This window comes from Podarcis muralis, chromosome 4, assembly GCF_964188315.1.
Source record: "Podarcis muralis chromosome 4, rPodMur119.hap1.1, whole genome shotgun sequence".
In the NCBI taxonomy this organism is placed as follows: domain Eukaryota; kingdom Metazoa; phylum Chordata; class Lepidosauria; order Squamata; family Lacertidae; genus Podarcis; species Podarcis muralis.
In genome coordinates, this window is record NC_135658.1 from 17,614,943 (window position 1) to 17,630,574 (window position 15,632).

Consider the following 15,632-nt stretch of genomic DNA (forward strand, 5'->3'; position numbering starts at 1 on the left):
CTCTCTGAAAAGCAGAGATATCCCCAATTTTTTTAAAAAATGAAACTTTGAGAGGTATCCAATTCAAAGAAGGTTCACATCTAAAAGAAATTAAATGTTTTCCTTTTGCTTAGCTCATCATTATCTAGAACACCTCGCGGGGAGCGGGGGCAGGGAACTGCAAACATTCACTTTTAAACAGAATGCAAAGATCACCCGAGTTCCTTTCAGCAGGAAAAGGCTGCCTTTAGGAATGTTAAAAGCGTATCTCAGCACGAGTTCAGAAAATAGGAACAAGGTATTGCTACGTAGCGCTTTACAAAGATAATCTGCCAGACTTCACCTGTGCAGAACGAACACCGTGCAAATTTCGCAGGCAGGCTAGCGCTTTCTGGAAACCTAACCCATATGAATATCTAGGAATAGCTCTTTGCTGGGAATCATTTACGGTGAAAGTTAGCTATTAACATGCTTTGGGGAGGGGTGGTCTTCATAAGGCCACCTGAACTTATTTAATCCAGCTCAAAGATGTGGAGTTAGAAAACAGCAAAAATTGAAGATCAATCCTCACTTGGTACTTTTCTACTTATAGAGGGCATTAAAAATATACCACTTGCCGTCATCTGCAGATTGAGGTAGTATTCTTCAAGGGCAGCAGTACCACTTGACTGTTGATCAGGCAATGATCTGACTTTTAGAAGACATCTGAAGGCAGCCCTGTTTAGGGAAGTTTTTAATGCTTGATGTTTTATCGTGTTTTTAATGTTCTGTTGGGAGCTGCCCTGAGTGGCTGGGGAAACCCAGCCAGATGGGAGGGGTATAAATAATCTATTAGTAGTAGTAGTAGTAGTAGTAGTAGTAGTAGTAGTTAGCTGTAAAAATATTAAGCAAGATACTACAGGTGTCTGGAACAGCCCCAAATAAAAGGGTGCAAATGTAAGAATTATTTCCAAGTACGGCTGGAATATATCGCATTAAAATCTTTTGTTTCCCTAGCTTCCCGCCCCACCCTTCCTCCTTCCCCTCTTATAATTTGCATGCAAAGAATTAAAGAAGGCTGACAAGACTGCAACACTGCTGTCAGCTCCTACTGTCAATACTCCCTCAAGTCATTGTCATGACATTTACAAGGTTAAGGGCAACAGGTAACCTCCGCCCGTCACTCTACGGTGACAGCACACACACCCCCAAAGCCCCCCTATATACAATTCAAAATACGGAGATTTAAGAAAGCCAATTTAAGCCTGAAGCCATGCCCTAAGGCTGTGCCAAGTCCTGTAAACGGAAGCAGTCAGTTGAAAGGCACAGATTCAACATTGAAGCTCTGGCACCTCTTATTCCAACAGTGAAGTTTTGCTAAGCAATGTGGCCTGGCAGAAACAAGAGAGGGGAGACAGCAGGTGAATCAGCTTCCAAGGCCCACAGAGACGGAAGAGGTCTAAGCAAGCAGTTCCCTCAGTGGTTTCACGACCAACCAGCCTTCCCAGGCTCCCTGAGGGAAATGGGAGTCTCACACAGCACCCTTTGCAAACTACAGTCCACAGGATTATTTTGGGGAAGTCATGAGAGTTAAAGTGGTAAAATACTGCTTTACATGTGTAGTGCAAATGGGGACCATGCAAAAAGCATCAATTTAAAGTCCTGTCCTATCACTGGGCTCCAAAAGAGATCTCAAAAGCTTCTGAACGGTCTCAAGGTGTTATGCATAAGCAGACCTCTCTGTATTTTGCATCTGAAGGGGGCACAGGATTGCACCCTGGCTAAACAAAAACATCTTGGAGGTCTCGGGCCACAGGGAGGTTAGGCTGGCCTCAACCAGAGCCAGGGCTTTTTCGGCCATGGCCCCGATCTGGTGGAACGCTCTGCCACAAGAGACTAGGGCCCTGCGGGACTTGACATCTTTCCGCAGGGCCTGCAAGACAGAGCTGTTCCACCAGGCCTTTGGCCAAGGCACAGTCTGAGCCCCTCCTTCTGTAATTCTCACCAAACTCTAGCCCAATGGTTGCCATTAATTTGATTTTGAATTGATTTTAAAATGAATTGATTTTAGAATGCTGCGTTACTTTTCTTGTTGTTAGCCACTCTGAGCCCGGCTTCGGCTGGGGAGGGCAGGATATAAATAAAATTTTATTTATTTATTATTATTTTTAATATCCAAATTCTGCTCCTCAAGTAAGGTATGCCAAGTGACCACGTCTAAGCAATTTCTCTTATTTGCTAGGGAGCACTTTCTGCTATTTTGCTTCATTTATTTTGATATGCTCTCTACCTTCTACTCTGGGCTGCTTGCCTTGCCATATAGGATCGTCTATCATTTTCTGCCACCTTTCCAGTTCAGAAAGATCAACAAGTAAAAATAATGATACAAACAAAAAACTGTAACTCACAGAGGACGGTCGTTTTAAATAGCATAAATTTTGTCCTCTTGGGACATGTTTCATTTTGTTCCACCTTTCCGAGACTGACTTTACTCCCTGAGCCAAGGTCTCATGATTTACTTTGCCAACCCTCTTAGTTTCAGATGCTAAGTTTACGCATCTAAAGACCTAAGTGGTATATGCATTCTATCCTGTGAAGCAGGGAAGGGGAAGCTGTGTCACTCCAAAAATTGCTGGACTGCAACTCCCATCAGCCCCTGCCAGTGCAGCCAAGGATGATGGGAACTGAAGTCCCAACGTATCTGTTGTTTAGTCGTTTAGTCGTGTCCGACTCTTCGTGACCCCATGGACCAGAGCACGCCAGGCCCTCCTGTCTTCCACTGCCTCCCACAGTTTGGTCAGACTCATGTTTGTAGCTTCGAGAACACTGTCCAACCATCTCGTCCTCTGTTGTCCCCTTCTCCTTGTGCCCTCCATCTTTCCCAACATCAGGGTCTTTTCCAGGAAGTCTTCTCTTCTCATGAGGTGGCCAAAGTACTGGAGCCTCAGCTTCAGGATCTGTCCTTCCAGTGAGCACTCAGGGCTGATTTCCTTCAGAATGGAGAGGTTTGATCTTCTTGCAGTCCATGGGACTCTCAAGAGTCTCCTCCAGGACCATAATTCAAAAGCACCAATTCTTTGGTGATCAGCCTTCTTTCTGGTCCAGCTCTCACTCCCAACGTATCTGGAAGGTCATAAATTCCCCACCTTTGCTGCCAATAAATATTAACTGTGATGACAACACATTTTGAGACAACTCCATATATTTCCATAATCTGGAATACATAACGGTAGCAATAACCAAACTCATGAAAGAAACCAGAGAAACAGGAGCGGTAATCCGGGAGAAAGCTTTTAAATGAGGAAGATTCCCTTGCTGTTCGAGAGCCCAGATAAACTCAGCAATTGAAGCAGCATCAGCAACTTTTGAGACATAACACAGAGGCTCAGTTAGATGGAAGAAACTGAATGGAATGAAGCCACCACTTCCACTTTATTTACCTCATTAAAAACAATTATTAATAAAAGAACACACACAAAAATCCCATAAGCCTGACTGAATACAAAATTGAAAGAACAGGCAGACCAAACTTCATCAGACACTGGAAGGCAGACACTAGAATTTTAACAATACACTGTCTGGTACAAGGTAAGAAAATAGAGGCAGTGCTTTTTTTTCTGGGGGGACGCAGGGGTACGCATACCCCTAAACATTTGGTGAATCTAACAGAAGAAACTTTAAAAAATAAAAATTTTAGTTTCTTCTCTAGCATGGTGAATCGTCAGTTCCGTTGCTATCTCCTGATGGCAGCCTCATTTCCTGTCATGGTGTTTCCTAAGTCTCAGACGGAAGCAAGGGTTTAATGAGTACCCCTAAATATATATATATATATATATAGGCGGGGGGAAGCACTGGATAGAGGTAATTTCAGACAGAATGTCTAACATAACTGCTTTGGAAACTTATAGGAGACTTTCCGGTCTGCTGTCAAAAATCTAACCTGCATGTGGATTATCAAATGATCAAGGAATCTCTTACAATGAGGCTATTAGTTTACTGGTCAATTTCTAGCTTTCAAGTCTATTACAGGAAAACAGGTATCTCCTGTAAAAGAACCTGGATTGTTCTCTTTCCTCCTTTCTTTACCTCTCGCCCCAAAACTTCGCATTCATCTCTAGTCTTTGGCCCAAAGTCCTTCTGATGTTTTGACTAAAGTTTCACCTTCCTGCCTCGCTCCCAGCAGAGCGGCACGCCAGAGTCTGAGCCCACCCGAGCTCAGCTGCTCTGGAGACCTTACAGTAGCACCAAGCCCCGGCCTGCTATCAGGGAGTCCAGGGGGAGAAACAGCAAAGCCCTCTCCCTCATTCCAGGAGAGATCTGCAGCCTGCTGTGGAAGCTACGGTACAGCATCTGCTTCCACCAAGAGAAGGGGAGGCTGCCACAATCTGCTTCCCACCAGCTTCTTCCAGTCTCTGCCCACGCATTTTTGAAGCATGCTATTCTCAGCCCTGTTAGGGACGCGGGTGGCGCTGTGGGTAAAACCTCAGTGCCTAGGACTTGCCGATCGCATGGTCAGCGGTTCGAATCCCCGTGGCGGGGTGAGCTCCCGTCTTTCGGTCCCAGCTCCTGCCCACCTAGCAGTTCGAAAGCACCCTTAAGTGCAAGTAGATAAATAGGTACCGCTTTATAGTGGGAAGGTAAATGGCGTTTCCGTGTGCTGCGCTGGTGCTGGCTCGCCAGAGCAGCTCCGTCACGCTGGCCACGTGACCCGGAAGTGTCTCCAGACAGCGCTGGCCCCCGGCCTCTTAAGTGAGATGGGCGCACAACCCTAGAGTCTGACACGACTGGCCCGTACAGGCAGGGGTACCTTTTATTCTCAGCCCTAAACACTAAAAACACACACATCATTTTTAGGTTCTTAAGAACCTGGATTCTGAACTTGTTGCCACACTCAGCGCCTCTAAGTCTTCGCGGCATGCACACAGCACGTGACCTGGGCTCGAGGGGCAAAAGACGAGTTAATGACTTTTGACAAAGTTGGTAAGTTCACAAAGGTAAGAAAAGGAGGAGACTAGGCAAGGAAGGTTGGCGTCCATCTTGCACCCTTAGCATGGCAAGTTGTTGTATACCAGTTCAGGCCTTTGCTGCATCTCGTTCATAATCATCTATCTGATTTGAATGAGAGTTGTTCCGTCTGGCCTTTGGCTTGGAATCAATTTGATTCCCTCCCCCTCTTTCTTCTTTCCTTTTTCCTTCTGTATTGGAACTCCTATTTGGGGACTTCCCTGGCTTTCTTCTTGCCCATGTAGGACCAGTCTGAATAGTTAGCCTTGGTGAAGACTTGACACTTTTATCCCCCAAAAAGTTTTTGATTGAGTTTCCACTAAAATGAGGCTGCATTTTACTGTTGTATTTTAATCTTGTTTTAAAGCTGTATTTCAATCTTTAATCTTGCTTTTTAAGCTGTATTTCAATCAATTGTTTTTATATTTTGTGTTAGCCTGGTGTTAGCCCAGTTTTGGCTGGGGAGGGCGGGGTATACCGTATTTTTCGCTCTATAGGACACACTTTTCCCCCTCCAAAAATGAGGGAGAAATGTGTGTGCGTCCTTTGGAGCGAATGCAGGCTTTCACTGAAGCCTGGAGTAATAAGGTAAATAAAATTTTTATTATTATTATTATAAATAATAATATTATTTCAGCTGCCATCAGTTCTCCAGGGTTTCAAGCAAGGTTTTCCTCCAGCCCTACCCAGAGATCCCAGGGATTGAACCCGGGAACTTTTTGCAGACAAGAGTGCATGCTCTACAACTCTGCTGAAGCCTTTCTCTTAGAATAAAAGCCTCTTGTGCCTTCATGGAAAAGCACTAGCAACAATTCTAGGTCCAGGCTGTCAGTGTTTTGCGGGAGTGATTCAAGCGCATACTAGAAATTTAGGTTTGCGCAATCAATACAGATTAAAGCACCCTGCTGACCTGGCACAGCACAACCACTGGAAAGAATCTGATTTTTTTTGCAACGGGGAAATGCACTGAAAATTGTGGGGTGAATCTCTCTTATCAAAGGCACACACAAATTTGGGGGTCTCGTGTACCCTGAAGGTCTAGTTCTGGCCACTGGAGTAAAACAGAGGCCAATTCTATTTTTCCTGAGATGGTGAAGAGATGCGTTCCAACTGCCGTTGCCTTTAGGTAATAGTCTTAAATTCTAAAGCGGCACTTACCACTCCTATTCCTTCAAAAGCGAAGACAGCCGTGCCAAAGAAGAGCGGGTACCTCTTCCAGTCAGCCACTAGAGGCAGTTTTCGAGGAATGGATAAACCCTGGCAGGAGACATCATAACGAAAACAATATTGACTTTCTGTAGTCCGTTATGCCAACCCAATAAAAGCCTGCCCGGAGCATTCTGGACCGTTGAAGTTTCTGGACAGACTTCAAGGACAGCCCCACATACAGAGCATTACAGCCATCTAACCTGGAAACGACTACGGTTGCAGCCCTAAGCATGTCTTCTCAGAAGTAAAATCCCGCTGGATTCAATTGGGCTTACTCCAAAGGAAGCGCAGCTAGGATAGCAGCCTAAGGCATGAATAACTGAAGTCAGGCCCAATTTCTCCAGGAAACTAGATACAGTGGCACCTCGGGTTAAGTACTTAATTCGTTCTGGAGGTCCGTACTTAACCTGAAACTGTTCTTAACCTGAAGCACCACTTTAGCTAATGGCGCCGCCGGAGCACAATTTCTGTTCTCATCCTGAAGCAAAGTTCTTAACCTGAAGCACTATTTCTGGGTTAGCAGATTCTGTAACCTGAAGTGTGTGTAACCTGAAGCGTATGTAATCCGAGGTACCACTGCACAAGTAGGTAAAAGGCAAATCCGGACATCTTCTAGGTGCATTAGTAGGTGGGAAACTATTGAGTATTTGTGGAAGAGCTGGGCCATTTGAGTGCACTAGCACAGTCCAACGGCAAAAAATCTCCACTGCTGGACGAAGGAAGCCTCTGAGTACCGCGACTGAAGGAACCGCAACTGGGAAGAGTGCTATTATGCTCAGGTTCTGCTCACACGTTTCCCATAGGCATCTCATTGGTGAGAACGAGATGCATGGGTCACTGGTCTTATCAAGCAGCCAGGTTTTTCTTATGTGGAGTCATTTTTGAATTATATTGATACTGATACTGCATTTTATGTTGTATTTTATGCTGTTTTAAAGTCGCATTTTAATCAATGTTTTATATTTGTTGTTAGCCGCCCTGAGCCCAGTTTTTAAGCAGGGAAGGGTGGAGTATAAATTAAAAAATATTATTATTATTATTATTATTATTATTATTATTATTATTATTATTTAGTATACCAGAATTATACTCTGCCTAGGGCTGGGTGATTCCTGGTTTTCAACATCATGATATATCACCAGCTAAACATCGCAATACAGTCATACCTTGGTTGTCAAACGCCTTGGTACTCGTCCATTTTGGCTCCCGAACGCCGCAAACCCGGAAGTAAGTGTTCCGGTTTGCAAACATTCTTTGGAAGCCGAACATCCGACGCGGGTTCTGCGGGTTACAATTGAGTGCAGGAAGCTCCTGCAACCAACTGAAAGCTGTGCCTTGGTTGTCAAACGTTTTCAGAAGTCAAACAGACTTCCGGAAAGGATTCCGTTCAACATCCAAGGTACGTCTGTATACAAACATATCAAAATGTCTGAAATAAGGATGAAACTAGCAAGAGGCGAATGGGCAACTGCTACTACTTAGGGGTCTAAAACTGATACATTTTACTTACCTTTTAACACAGAGCTTTCCAAACTATGTGTCGCGACACGTTAGTGTGTCGGCTGCAGTGTGTAGGTGTGTCGTGTCAACGCTCCTCCCGGGGCTGGAAAGGGGTTAGTTTAACCTCTGGTTTGCTAGTTTTTCCCATATCACACTTTTACAAACCACACACACATTGCAATTTGCGATGTATTGCCATGCCAAATATTATGAAACCATTATTGACTGTGGATTTCAAACCATTTTGGGGCAACGTATCAATACATCACCCAGACCTACAGGGATGTGGGTGGCACTGTGGTCTAAACCACAGAGCCTAGGGCTTGCTGATCAGAAGGTCATCGGTTCGAATCCCCATGACAGAGTGAGCTCCTGTTGCTCAGTCCCAGCTCCTGCCAACCTAGCAATTCTAAAGCATGTCAAAGTGCAAATAGATAAATAGGTACCACACCGGCGGGAAGGTAAACGGCGTTTCCGTGCACTGCTCTGGTTCGCCAGAAGCGGCTTAGTCATGCTGGCCACATGACCCGGAAGCTGTACGCCGGCTCCTTTGGCCAATAAAGTGATATGAGCACCGCAACCCCAGAGTCGGCTACGATGGGACCTAACAGTCAGGGGTCCCCTTTACCTTTATCAATACATCGCCCAGCCCTACTGGTAGCATCCATACCAAATGCTTGGGTTTGGAGCACGCCAAGTTTGTATTTTACCTGTTAAATACGCCCAACTATAATTGGGGAGTGGGGCAGGGGGATTCCCATGCAAGACAAGAAGCACACAATCCTGTGTTTGAAATCTTGGGCCACTTAAGGCTCGCTAATGAACAGGTCAGCGTTGCCCCTGCGCCGGACCCTTAAAAATGCACAAAGGAAAAGGTTCTTGCCCTGTATTTCCTAAGTAATGGAGATGCGGTGGTGAATCACGATGACCTTTAAACAGATGAGTGAATCTGAACAAGTCGACTAAAAGGTCGTTGTCATTCAGCGGTGTTGGTTCTGGCTATCCACCGGATGCATCACTCAGAACTGTCAGCTTCTGTTGTTGTTTTCACTAATCTCCATCCACCCCCAAACCTACACACAACATGGGGCTGAAGGTTTCATTACACGTATGCAATGAAGGTGGGCTGGGAATTAAGCCAAGACCTTTTCGGTTGCAGGAGATAAGGCTATTGATCAGAAGCTGCTCATCACAATGGCTACTGAGTGCTTCCAGGGTAAGAGGCAGCATGGTTCTGAATGCCAGTTCTTTGGGGACAGCGGCAAGGCAAGGCTATTCCCTTCATGCCCTGCTTGCTGTGGTCTAATCCACTGAGCCTCTTGGGCTTGCCGATCAGAAGGTCGGCGGTACAAATCCCCACGACGGGGTGAGCTCCCACTGCTCTGTCCCAGCTCTTGCCAATTTAGCAGTTTGAAAGCACGCCAGTGCAAGTAGATAAATAGGTACCACTGCGGAGGGAAGGTAAATGGCATTTCCGTGCGCTCTGGCACTCGTCACGGTGTCCCATTGTGCCAGAAGCAATTCAGTCATGTTGGCCACATGACCCAGAAAGCTGTCTGTGGACAAATGCCGGCTCCCTTGGCCTGAAACCGAGCTGAGCGTTGCAACCCCATAGTCGCCTTTGACTGGACTTAACCGTCCAGGGGTCCTTTAACTTTTACTTTTTTACCTGCCACCTGGTTGGCCAGATGTGGGGAAAGGAATGGTGGACTGGATCAGCCTTTGCTCGCATCTCGCAGGGCTCTTCACACCGAGCTCTGTGTATGCTTCCAGCAGTGCTAAAATGGATTATCACCCGTGAGCCAAAGCGCAGCCCCCCAAGTGTGACGCTGGGAGGAAGGAAAGAAAAATGAGTGCAGAAGCAGGTCCTTACTCACCTGGATAACATATTGATAAATGATTACAAGACTGATGGCCATGGCTATGTTTGCGAGGAGTGAGAGCACAGACAGACTCCGAAGATCGCGGATGAAGACCAAGAGGACAGTAAAAGGGAGGAAACAGAGCATATATATTCGCAGATCAGTAGTCATTTTGTCTGAGGGGCCACTGACTCCTGTGGTGTTCACACCAGATTTATTTCCAAGAATCCCTTCGTGCACCTGCAAGAAACAATACAGGTTATTTTTAATTGACTGAAATTAGTCAGTTAGTATAGTTTCACCTTGCCGACAAAGTTAGTTAGTTAAAGCTATGGTTTTCCCAGTAGTGATTTCCCGTATAGTTAAAGCTATGGTTTTCCCAGTAGTGATGTATGGAAGTGAGAGCTGGACCATAAAGAAGGCTGATCACCAAAGAATTGATGCTTTTGAATTCTGGTGCTGGAGGAGACTCTTGAGAGTCCCATGGACTGCAAGAAGATCAAACCTCTCCATTGTAAAGGAAATCAGCCCTGAGTGCTCACTGGAAGGGCAGATCCTGAAGCTGAGGCTCCAATACTTTGGCCACCTCATGAGAAGAGAAGACTCCCTGGAAAAGACCCTGATGTTGGGAAAGATGGAGGGCACAAGGAGAAGGGGACGACAAAGGATGAGATGGTTGGATAGTGTTCTCGAAGCTACCAGCATGAGTTTGACCAAACTGCGGGAGGCAGTGGAAGACAGGAGTGCCTGGCGTGCTCTGGTCCATGGGGTCACAAAGAGTCGGACACAACTAAACGACTAAACAACAACAACAACATAGTTTCAAAATGAGGGAAATGCCTTGTCTTCCCAGAAGAGGGCACCTTTATGTTCAGCTCTTACACCAGGGGTCGTTTAACCGGCCCATGGACCCCCCACGGCCCGCTCAGTTGGCTCCCATGCACCGTGCTAAACAAGTGCGGAGCACAGTGGGGACCACCTTCGGAGACGCTGGCCGGCTTCCCATTGGCTGCAGGAAGTTTTTGCAGCCAATGGGAAGCTGCGCACACCTCCTCCACGCCGGAAGAAGTGCCGGAAATAGTGTTTGCACATGCGCGTGTGCGCACAGACTCCAGCCCACTGAGGCGTCTGCAGGACCGTGAACCGGCGCAAGCCACAAAAACTTTGCCAACCCCTTTCTTAGACCTCCTTTATGCCAATTAGCTATCAGGGTAAGCTAAAGGTGCTGGTTTTGGTGTATAAAGGCCTGCAGTTTGGGGCAAGGATACCTGAAATATCGTCTCACCTCTTAAATACCTGATCAATCTCTGACAAGCTGCAGCCTTTGTGTTTTCTGCACAGTTGCCATATAACCCAAGAAATCTTGGTCAATCAAAGCAAGTTTTTGCCCGTGAAACCTGCACACATTTGATTCTGGACAATAAAAACAAGTTTCGAAGGAGGAAAGCGTGCAGTGTTTTGACACATGCATCCCAGACCAGACGGGACCTTAGGAGAGGCACTAGCTCCTCTGAATGAGTGCCTCTGAGATAGCCCTCCCCATCTGAGATAGCCTTCCCCATAGAGGAGGGAGAAAGGTTGTTTTCTGCTGCTCCAGAGAAGCGGACACGGAGCAATGGATCCAAACTACAAGAAAGAAGATTCCACCTAAACATTAGGAAGAACTTCCTGACAGTAAGAGCTGTTCGACAGTGGAATTTGCTGCCAAGGAGTGTGGTGGAGTCTCCTTCTTTGGAGGTCTTTAAGCAGAGGCTTGACAACCATATGTCAGGAGTGCTCTGATGGTGTTTCCTGCTTGGCAGGGGGTTGGACTCGATGGCCCTTGTGGTCTCTTCCAACTCTATGTGTGCTGGTCCCAGGGGGGATAAGGTACTATTACCGTAGCCCAAGATCAGTCCAGAGTCTCTAGCAGGGTAGACGATCACTGGATGAGACGCGAGGTCCGAGACAGGGAGCCGGGCGGGGTAACAGGAACGCTGGTAGGGCAGAAGCAGGAAGCCAGGCGAGGAACAGGAACACAGGTAGGGCAGAAGCAGGAGTCCAGGCGAGGAACAGGAACACTGGTAGGACAGAAGCAGGAATCCAGGCGAGGAACAGGAACACCGGAGAGTCAGAAACAGGAAGCCGGGCGAGGAACAGGCACACTGGGAGTGCAGATCTAGGACTGGGTAAAGCAGGTACTCCACAACGACGTTGCTCCCACAACCTGGGACCGGGCTGCCTGACCTTTATCTTCTTCTAAGGCCGGGGGCGAGCACTCCTCCTGGGAGACACCAGTTCCCTTCGCCTCTCTGCCCTAAGCCTCTGCAGATCAGGAGAGGCTGAAGGGTTACTGGGCCCCGGGGAAGGCTCACCTGTAGCCACTGAGTCTTCCAGCACCTCTGGGGCCAGAATGGTTTCACCTGGTGCCTGCTCTTGAGTTTCCTCAGCATCTAGGCCTTGCCCCAGTTCAGCCGGCCCTGGAGGCGGGGACTCCTGTGCCGGCTGGGATTCCTCCGGATCGCTCTCAGACTCGGAATCCCAGGCCATCACACTATGATTCTATGATTCTATGATTCTATCTTGGTGTGCTACATTTGTTTGGAATGAAACAGCAACCATTGGCTGGTTCGGCTGATGAGAGTCGCCATCCAAAATATCAAGAGAGCACCGGGATGAGAGAATGCTCTTCTAAGACATTAAAACTTTCCGGTAGCAGACACCAGGCATGTGTGTGTTAATAACGATTCACTGAAATGATGATTATCAGGGTGCAGAAACAGGAATGTTTTTGAAATATCAACCTTGTAAAAATATCATGCTGCCCGAAGAATAGGTGATGCCTTTCATTCATTAAAAAGCTTTTTATGATCAACAAATGTCAGCTAACAGTCAGCTTTAAAAGGTTCAAGCCCCACATTGGGTGAAAGATGCCTGCATTGCACAGGGTTGGAACGAATAGCTTTTAATGTTTGATGTTTTATTATGCTTTTTATATTTGTTGGAAGCTGCCCAGAGTGGCTGGGGCAACCCAGTCAGATGAGTGGGGCACAAATAATAAAAATGTTGTTGCTGCTGCTGCTGTTGTTAAGCAAAATGGCTGCACTTCACTAACTTCAAGGATGCCATGTTACATGACGGGCAAAATATCCGATTTGCCAATTGCAGCACAGCCGGGACTGAAAAGCAGGCAGCCTGAACAGAGACACGCACACAGGAAGTTAACAAAACAACCATGAAAGAGCAACCGGCCTCCTCCTCCTTCTCCCACATTTCGTCTGGGGCCGAGGAGCAGTTTACTGCTGATTGCGATAAGATGATTGGTAGACGTGTGACTCATCTTCTGCCTAACCTAGTCTCCTTCGCAATGTCAGACTCAATATCATCAGCATCTCCAACCACTCGGTCACCATCACTTTGAAGCAATGGCAATTTCCTCCAGTGCGTCACATCACAGAGTTAGTCATCTTGGGCCAGGCCATGGTAAACATTATCCCGCTCTCCCCACACACAAAAAAAAGAAGAAAAAGAAACATGGTCAGAAGTAACTTGGCAAAACAATACTTCCAACTTTGTTATTTCCTACATGCAAGATTTTCAACCCTGCAATGGTCTTGCTGGCCCCAACACCGTAAAACAGAGGGTTTCTCTTTTTTTTTCAAATGCCCCGCGGAGGACCTTAAGGTCCACAAATAACAACACTTTGAAGGTCCCGAGCTTCAAGGAGGTTAGATTGGTTTCAACTAGGGCTAGGGCCTTTTCAGCACTGGCCCCCGACATGGTGGAACGCTCTGTTACAAGAGACTAGGGCCCTGCAGGACTTGACATCTTTCCACATCTGTTCCGCCTGGCCTTTGGTTTGGACTCGGTCTGACCCTTATGTTTCCCTCCCCTTGTGGTCTTGATTTATCAGCTACTTTAAAATGAGGCTGCATTTTAAATTGCATTTTAACCTGTATTTTAAATTGGTGTGTTTTTTCCCCTTTTCCTCCCCCCCCCCCTTTCCCCCTATTATGTTTTTACTGCGATTTTATTGGCGGTAAAAGCAAAAGCAGCATGCAAAGAGCACGAGCAACCCAACACGCAGGCAGCCCTAAGCCTGGCTCTTAAGTAGGGTTGTGGACAAGTTGCAGGAAAGGCTCTGAAGAAGAAGAGAAGAAGAGTTTGGATTTGATATCCCGCTTTATCACTACCCGAAGGAGTCTCAAAGCGGCTAACATTCTCTTTTCCCTTCCTCCTCCACAACAAACACTCTGTGAAGTGAGTGAGGCTGAGAGACTTCAGAGAAGCGTGACTAGCCCAAGGTCACCCAGCAGCTGCATGTGGAGGACCAGGGAAGCGAACCCGGTTCACCAGATTACGAGTCCACCGCTCTTAACCACTACACCACACTGGCTCAACACCAGTGAAGGAGCTCAACACTCATGAAAGGTAGCAACATCCTTCCCAAGCAACCAATGGCAAAAAGGAGAACAGAGATGGCCTTCCAAAGCCGTTGGGGTAGCTTGCGGAGGCTTGGAGCAACATTCAGATGAATAATGGACTGCTATGAGTATGAATAGATGTGCAGCCTTCACTCTCGGGTAGCTCTGAAGTACAGCAGAATACTGCAGCACACTGCCTGAAGAACAGAAAGGAGACAGCGGCTTGGTAACAAAAGAGCCCTTGCCCAAGCAGGAGTTAAGTGCCTTCTGCTCGTGCAAAGTGGGGGTCTCCGATTCCCCTCATCCCCCAACTGCAGCCCCTGGATCTGTGTTGTTAGCACACCCTTGCAGAAAGCCCCTCGGACTTCCAGAGGGAGCACTTTTCAGAGGGCTGCAGCGGGAAAGGCTGGGTCTAGAGAGCCCCACGGCGTAAGCGGAACTCTGTCTGTGGTTCTTATTCAAGTCAGTAATGGCAGCAGCATCAAAAGCAAGACCATAAGTGGCATATCAAAGAGAGCTTGGAGAGAGCAAGACAGAGACAGAGAGGAGACAGAGAGGAGGCAAGGCACGGTGCTTTGCTTGACACAAATAATGCTGCAGAACTACCGAATTCACTCCTGCAAGGGGCAGTGACGGCTGCCAGCTTGGATGGCTTTGAAAGAGGATTAGACAAATTCGCAGAGGAAAAGGCTGTCAATCCACGGCTTCCAGCCACAATGGCTAGGTTCCCTCTCCACTGTTAAGAGGCAGCATGCCTCCAAACATCAGGTGTGGGGATCTGCAGGTGTGGGGAGTGCTGTCATGCTCAGGCCCTGCCAATGGGCTTCCCGTGGGCATCTGGCTGGCCACAGGGAGAACATTTTTTCCTATGTGCCCCAAGTGTTTCCACATCGGTAATGAATTTGGGAAAAATTGGATGGAGGCGATCTTGGTTCCTGGATAGGAATTACCGTACTTTTCCATATATAAGACTAGGGTGTTGTTGTTTTTACTAAAAATAATGTTAAAAGGGGGGTAGTCTTATACACAGGGGCAATCTCCCCCCCTCTCCATTTTCTTAATTTTGGGTCCCCCAAAATAGGGGGCGTCGTATGCATGGGGGCATGTTATACACAGAAAAATACGGTAATTTGGGGAAATAAGGTGACTTCATCTAGACCAGTGTTTCCAAATGTTGGGTCTTCAGCAGCTTTCGGACTACAACTCACATCATCCCTAGCTAGCTAGACCAGTGGTCAGGGATGATGGGAATTGTAGTCCGAAAACAGCTGGAGACCCAAGGTTGGGAAACACTGATCTAGACATAAGCTGGGAGCAAAGAAGAGGGGGGGGGAATGAATTGATTTTGGAGCAGAACCTATTGGGAAATAAATAGAGGAGGAAATTAAGAGGAAGTGATCTGGGTCTTAGTACCCATCTCCAGCTTCTGCAGTGAAGCAGACTGTATGCTGTCAGAGAACAGATTTATAATAATATAATAATAATAATTTATTATTTGTACCCCGCCCATCTGGCTGGGTCTCCCCAGCCACCCTGGGCAGCTTCCAACAAAGATTAAAAATACATTAAAATGTCACACATTAAACACTTCCCTGAACAGGGCTGCCTTCAAGATGTCTTCTAAATGTCAGGTAGTTGTTTATCTCTTTGACATCTGATGGGACGGTGTTCCACAGGGCGGGTGCCACTACCGAGA

General features: G+C 47.0%; 1 protein-coding gene across 5 annotated transcripts in view; it reads right to left on the reverse strand.

The window, feature by feature from the left end:
- SLC36A4 (solute carrier family 36 member 4) overlaps positions 1–15,632 on the reverse strand; it is a 104,555-nt gene that overhangs the window by 65,458 nt on the left and 23,465 nt on the right. For 3 of the 5 annotated variants that reach the window (XR_003706304.2, XM_028726049.2, XM_028726053.2), the window contains exons 7-8: positions 9,549–9,773; positions 6,121–6,219 (exon numbers count right to left, since the gene is read on the reverse strand). Coding sequence is in view for 4 of the 5 variants with exons in the window: in XM_028726049.2 (XP_028581882.2) it covers positions 6,121–6,219; positions 9,549–9,773 (324 nt within the window). In the remaining variant the exon portion in view is untranslated. The remainder of the gene's footprint in view (positions 1–6,120; positions 6,220–9,548; positions 9,774–15,632) is intronic. The other 2 variants (XM_028726051.2, XM_028726050.2) reach the window with 2 other exon arrangements.